The sequence below is a fragment of the Pavona decussata genome, unplaced genomic scaffold (assembly GCF_977016875.1).
Source record: "Pavona decussata unplaced genomic scaffold, jaPavDecu1.1 SCAFFOLD_38, whole genome shotgun sequence".
Taxonomy (NCBI): domain Eukaryota; kingdom Metazoa; phylum Cnidaria; class Anthozoa; order Scleractinia; family Agariciidae; genus Pavona; species Pavona decussata.
Genome location: NW_028145460.1, coordinates 4,993,204 through 5,000,525, shown reverse-complemented (window position 1 = coordinate 5,000,525; position 7,322 = coordinate 4,993,204). Strand labels below are relative to the sequence as shown.

The 7,322-nt window shown below is 39.3% G+C and overlaps 1 protein-coding gene across 1 annotated transcript; it reads left to right on the top strand.

Moving 5' to 3' along the window:
• Positions 1-265: 265 nt before the first annotated feature.
• On the top strand, positions 266-4,444 carry LOC146483766 (somatostatin receptor type 2-like). Its single transcript, XM_085105909.1, has 2 exons — positions 266-1,451; positions 3,404-4,444. Exons 1-2 carry the CDS (start codon positions 1,038-1,040, stop codon positions 4,109-4,111), a joined length of 1,122 nt encoding a protein of 373 aa, XP_084962035.1. The 5' UTR covers positions 266-1,037; the 3' UTR covers positions 4,112-4,444.
• The last annotated feature ends 2,878 nt before the right edge of the window (positions 4,445-7,322 follow it).

Sequence of the window (7,322 nt, the reverse complement as noted above, 5' to 3'; positions counted from 1 at the left end):
GTTCAATGTGTGTCATGTGTGACAAATTGCTTTTCAAGGGCGTTGTCTGTTATTAGTTTTAACATTGCCATGCCTTAAGGTCATTACAGTTTGGACGATTATTAATTAATATTTTCCTCGAGGTCCAATCTTGTTTTGTTTCATTGTTTACAGCATGAACATTAACGGAAACGAGGAAAAATGAACTTTTATTATTACCTTTAAGTCAACAGTACTGAGGAAATCATCTCAGTTGAACTTGTTTCTGGCAAATCTCGAACCTCGTCGTAAAAGTTTACTTTCTATTCATTATGGATTGACAAAAGGCATGAAATGCAAACTTCTGTTATTTCAAGACTCAGTATCTTGAAGAGGATGGTTGGGACAAAATACTCGAAGGTGTCGTATTTTGGCAGCTTTTGTAAATAATCAATGGTTATTCATTTTTGCATTTGTTTCTGGCTGATCGATCAGAACTTGGTTTTGCGAAAGCAAGAGAGATGAGTTGGTTGTCTGGGTGAAGACTGAAAGCATACAAACCTCTTCGGTTCAAGAATAATTCTCTCGGATTCTCGGTATCACTGAAACATTCAGTTTTTCAAGGGGAACGAAACAAGCGAGTGACTGACGCACAAAAGATTAATCGTTACCGCTCTAAAGAAATTTCTCGACAAGTGTGATCTCGACCTGACATTTCTTTGAAAAAGGTAGCCGTGGCATGGGATATTTGACCGTCGAGATTCGTGTGACGAATGAGTATAGTATTTCTGCAAGTATATCGAGACGGATTTAAAATTCTGTAACTGTAATCTGACTACGACTTCTTCTTGAGAATCATTATCACTGAAGTGCAAGCGGACCATACGTGCCAATCCATTTTTAGCGATCGAGCTTCAAGGTGGAAACTTAAACCGCAAAATCACCGAGAAGTTGTTAAAACAGACGTTTACATTGGACGGTGTTTGAAATCAGGTGGAGCCTCATTTTAATAGCATCACTTTTAACACCAGGAAAAAAATCCGTCTACTATTGAAGTTTTAACCGCTTCTCCAACGATAATGAGCTCAAATGTGAGTGAGACTGGCATCACAAACAGCACCGGCTTTTCGCCAGACTTGGGCCCAGCAACAGTCGATCACATTATAACATCGATATGGCTTTCCGTCGTGCTTGTTTTCGGGACCGTGGGAAATCTCCTTCTATTCGCCGTCATTTTGAGAAAAGGAAGGATCACCAATGTTACAAACTTATTCAACCTCAACTTAGCGATCGCTGACTTAATCCGGATTTTCCTGTTCATACCGGTTTATCTGATTTATTCCGCTCACGACGAGTGGCCCCCAAGGATGGGATTGATTGGCTGTAAGACTGTATTCATGATTGTCCAGAACAGCCTAACTGCGTCCATATTGACTCTGATGTTCATGAGCATGGAAAGACACCGAGCTGTGGTACACCCGCTAAAGAAACAGGTCAGTAAACACCGAAACATTTCCCAGGAGGGGGGGGGATGGGGAAGGGGGTGTGCACTTCGCTCTTAAAGCTTGGCACAAACGAGGGGCAAGTCTCTAGAACTTTGTAGCCTGGGGTCTCGCGAACTTATGCAATAATAGTGCTATATTTCAATCATTATTCCGCACTCAGTTTTAGATTGTGTTCTTTTGACTTCAATATCAACTTTAAAAAGAGAGAGAGAGAGAGAGAGAGAGAGAGAGAGAGAGAGAGAGAGAGAGAGAGAGAGAGAGAGAGAGAGAGAGAGAGAGAGAGAGATTGAAAATATTAAAAAATACACAAAGCAGCCTCAGGGTTTATTTTTGTTCTTTCTGTTTTGGTCCAAAAAAGAAGATGAATTAGTTTCGTTGTCTCCTCTCTTATGCTTAGGGTCACTATAATCGAGTAGTATTGAGTTTGGGGAGGAGTCAAATTTAATTATGTGAATTCCCCTGCCAGGTTGTACGGGGTCATGTGACCAAGCAGGCCATGTGGCCAAGCAGACCATGTACTTTTTTTTTTGTTTGTTTTTTTTTTGTTTGTTTTTGTTTTTGCTTTTGTCAAAAAAAATCTTAATTATTATTAAAACCGGGCGACGGATAAGAAATAGAGCGGGGTGTGCAATCTGATATCGACAGCATGCCGACTGAATTAATCCTTAGATGATAATCTCTGTTATCATATAGACGGCAGGATATGAGCAATTCCTCTTTCTGATTGGTCCGTACTCTAAGGCTATCGCCTATCCTGTTTCTACTGGTTTATCTTGTTTATATCACGGCTCACGAATGTAGAAAAGTTGCGATTTGGGCGATTGCGTGTGCTTTGTCGGTTAAAGATAGACGAACTATTTACATCAAGGAACTAAATTTTCGTGATCGCCAGAAAGTCGAGAATACAGTTCTGAATACTACTTAACTACAGGAAAGAAGATTAGAAGAAATGGGTTTCTTTTATTTAGTCACGTGATAAACCTAACAAGTGGCTAAAAGGTCGGCACAACGAGGGGCAATCTCCGGAACTTTGTAGCCTGGTGTCTCGATCTTATACTATAAATAAAGGCTATGAAATCGCCGGTATTATCATTTTAATTTAGTATTATTTCGCGCTGTATAGATTGTTTCTTTTAAAAAAATAGATGGTGAAAATATTAAAAAATGCACTAACGCGTTCTTATGTCAAAGAGTAATACCTGGAAATATCAGTTGCGGAGAAAATGGTTTTGAATAAACATTCCGCGGGAATACTTTTTCGCTGCAAGGTTGGTTTTGCGATTTGTGAATTGAAAGTTACGCACTGTCAATACTTCAAATACAATTTTCCGGACGAAAAATTAAACTTTGGAAAAAAATCTTTCGAACGATTTCTTGGCGTATTTAGGAAGTTTCTCTAGAAATGTTAGACTAAACGTTCTAAAAGGATACAACGTTAACGCACACGTAATGCTAAATTCATTGAACACAGTTCCATTAAGACAAGTTAGTTGGAACATAACAGTCTAAAGGCGCGCAGAATGTTTCCACTCTTACTGCGATTGCGCAATACTGAACAAGTGGGCCAGTAATTTATAGAGGATATTACACGGCGGAGCGAAGATATGAAATTTATTCTCGAGTGGTAAAAACAAAATTTTACGAACGAGCGCAATTTCTTCTCATTATATAGGCAAATCTACCGCTTGCAATTTTTCACCGACTGTTTGGAGAAACAACCGTGAAAAAGAGGGAAATGACATCATCAATATCCTTGCTAGTTGGGATATGGAAATACCACCATCCGGCTCACGGTTGTAGTTTCCAGTAAATTTTGCGAGTGGTGTATAATTTTCTAGTTAAAACACTCCTGAAAATTCGTTGTGTTCTAGAGAGAGATAAAGAGATCAAGACTTTATAAAGTTGAATGTACTCAGTGCAAGCGTATTTCTCTCTTCCAGATGACAATTCGCCAAGCCAGGTGCATGGTAATTCTTTCTTGGTGTCTAGGATTCGTCGCCAGCATCTGGTTTTTTATGACACTCCAAACTAAGGAGGACAACAAGGGCCGTCTACAGTGTGGTCCTTACTCGGAGAAGACCTGGAAGACAAGTGCACTTCTAATGCTTCTCGTAGGTCTCCAGTGGCTTCCGGGAGCAGCATTCACGGTAGCGTACATAAAGATCATCATAAAATTGCGAAGAGATGCTGTCATAAACCCAGCAGATGTTTCCCAGAGCTCTCAAAACCGCCACCGCAGGAACCTACGAGCTGCGCGCATCCTTGTGATAGAGGTATTATTCTTCCTGGGTTGCCTGTTACCGTTTTACCATAACAGCATTGCGTCTATCACCGGAGAAGTGAGTTCTGCAAGTCCACTCACCCCGGAAGGAATGATAGTATTCTGCGCGATGATCACGTATTCACTGACTAACCCATTTTGCCATATTCTGTTGAATAACGAGTTCAGGGGGGAGGTAAAGAAGATGAATCATCAACTCAAAGCTTTTTGTGGACTGGAAAGCGTACGGATCAGTGACTCTTCGCATTGTCATCTTCCAGGGTTGCAACTATGCGTCGAGGAAACGCGAAAAAATGCCGACAGAACGACAACGCCAACAGCGCGGTGGAATAGAGGAACTCTTTCAACTGCTCTGAACAATGCTTGAAACATGTAACTTTCCTTATGTGCCATGATGATTTAAAAGCCATTTTGATGTGGAACAATGTTAATTTGTGGTGCGGATGTGCACCCACTCCTCTCTCCTCGGTTCTCCAAACCTTCACATCCATTCAGTCAGAGCTGACATTTGCGCATCTGAAATGATTCCTGCGCGTTTGATAATGTTGAATGATTTATTTCATTTACTTCAGTGTTTGGTTGTGATTTTCATGTAAAGACGATAGAAGATCAGTACGTTTACATTATCGGCTCTCGGTTCCTTTAAAAATCACTCCCAAATTTCCCAATTTTCGATCAGAAAGCAAAACCATAAGAAAACCAGGGCTCAGTCGTTCGAACGCCGATTAATGCTAATCGCCACGATTAAGAGTTAACCGAGGTTTTCAATGCTAATCGCCACGATTAAAAGTTAACCGAGGTTTTCAATTTTAAGCTAATGCTAAAAAAAAACTGTAAGTCAAACTGAGGTACAAAATTCTTTGGGAATATAATCTTTATTGCATGATCCACGTTAACCCAGGATGAGCTTAATCGGGCTTTGAACAACTGGGCCCAGAATGTAGTTCTGAAAAATCGTTCACTCCATTTTTCACTAAGATAGCTCCAACTCCATACCCCTTGGGGCGTGTTCTGTCGCACTTTGTAATAATCATCGCACTTTGTAATATCTGTCGCACTTTGTAATAAAACTGTCACACTTTGTAATACCTGTCGCACTTTGTAATAACACTTGTCACACTTTGTAATAAAATAGCTGTCGCACTTTGTAATAACAAGTTGTCGCACTTTGTAATAAATGAAGCTGTCGCACTTTGTAATAACAAGTTGTCGCACTTTGTAATAAGCTTTCAAACTTCCTTTGAATAGGATATTTGGTAGAAAATAGATGACTTAACTAATCCCCCAGGGCACAAATACGTTCTTCCTTGATATTTTACTCTACATACTTAACTGAGGAGACAAATGAGTTCTACTCCACGCTTCTCCCAATTGTTATTTTGGAGATCACATAGCTTGTTTAGCAACGATGGAGTGTAATGATAACTCCAGAGATCTTCAAGGGTTTCTCCACCAAAGGAGGAATGTGAATCATTTTTGATTCTATTTTGGGCTGATTATGCCCTTTCCCAGCTGAGCAGCGGAGATAGGAAGAACCAACACGATTTCAACCAAGTGGAGTCCATCTTTGAGATCATCTTTGTCGGGTTTCTTTGTTAGAAGGGTGGTACACAGATCAAGGTATGCTTGCCTCTTGAACTGAGTACTGACCAGAACCTTCAAAAAGATCGAGCATTAGTCGAAACCATTTTGTGAGATGTACAAATGCCTCCTGCCCTAGATCGATGAGGTCATTTTGAGGTGTGGGTCATGCATAGTAGTTAGACTAGCATGTCTTTAACCACTTGGTTGGGAGCAGAGGAAAACTTCTTGCCCGGGATTTGCAAGAGAACAACAAATCTCTCCTTCTGTCCTGAGCATCATCACAGGTTGCTTTCCAGTTTCTTCCTCTATAAAACCCAACGGAGACAAGCCTTTTTTTATTTTCATCCGCAGGAGATGCCATTATATTTCAAATTCGAATCTTTATTCAAGATCTTAAGACCCCGTCATAAATACCTTTTTTAACAACTGAATTAAGCTATCATTTACAAATTAAATATGCAATAGGGTCATTAGCACGGTAAATTAGACTAGTACCGAGTCAATGGAGGGCTTAACAAAACCGATTTTTAAAAGTCATTACTTGTGATGAGAAAGTCACGATACATCGTAGTCAAGACAGATAACAATTGCGAGAAGCGTGGAGGAGAACGCGTTTTTTTTTTTTCATCCCCTGAGTGTAGTGTGCAAAGTAAAATATAAAAGAAGGACGTATTTGTACCCAGGGTGATTAGTTAATTCACTTATTTTCCACCGAACATCGTATTCAAAAGTAATTTAAAAGCTTATTACAAAGTGCGACAACTTGTTATTACAAAGTGCGACAGCTTCATTTATTACAAAGTGCGACAACTTGTTATTACAAAGTGCGATAGCTATTTTATTACAAAGTGTGACAAGTGTTATTACAAAGTGCGACAGGTATTACAAAGTGTGACAATTTTATTACAAAGTGCGACAGGTATTACAAAGTGCGATGATTATTACAAAGTGCGACAGAACAGGGCGGTACATACCCCACATGGCTTATGTAAGCATCACTCTCCCACCCTAAGCGGGTGGGGGAGGGATTAGATGGTAAAATCTCGACTATATGTGACAGTGCTGGGAAATACCCGACATTTAAACCTAACTGAGGACTATCACTGTTCAGGCTAGTCTCGTATAGAATCATTCGAGACGGAGCACGGAAGCTCGACATTAACAACGCATTGCGATTCAGGATTGATTTTCCCACAACACTGCGACAAAAAAATCGTCTATGGCTTTATTTTATTTTGTTTTCTCTGTTCCTTGACGTCCCTTTGCACTCGCGCCAAGTGTGAGCAATTTAAACTGATGGACAAAAACGCAACATTTTTTATGGGGAACATTATTACAGGTACAATGAAACACAATTCATTATGCTGGCGTGGGTAAATATTCCAAAATATTTATGGCCCGGACTGTTTAAGGTTGCAACGCATCTGTGACCGGCCGGGTAACAGTTGACCATGAAAGATCTCAAAAACCTCTTTATTAACTTTTCATCAATTTTATTAAATATTCTTCAAAATCTTTCTAATGGTTTGAATTTTAATAGACAAATTAAGATGCAAAAACTATGAGAAGTTTTTCAAAATGATTCAATCGCCATTTCAAAAAAGTTACTGAACAACTTAATCAACTATCTTAACAAAATGCATTTTGATCATGGAACTCTTATTTGACGTGGAAAGTGACTAACGTTTCCCCTTTCTTTTTCTTTTCTCTTCTATTTTTTTGGGGAAAGGGGGAGGTATATCTGAAAAGAGCGGAAATCGGACAGGGGAAGTGGAGTAAAAAAATGGTTGTAAAAAATTCGACTACCTCTATTTATGCGTAAAGAATGAATCTTCCCTATGGAGTCAAGCAATCAGTAATTGTAATTATACATGTTCTGACTTCTGTTCTAAACAAATCTTAAGTGAAATGGCGACCCACTTATATCAGTCATAAATTTAAAAAAAATCCAAGGATATAGTTTCTATTAACGTTGAAGCCTTCATTATATTTAA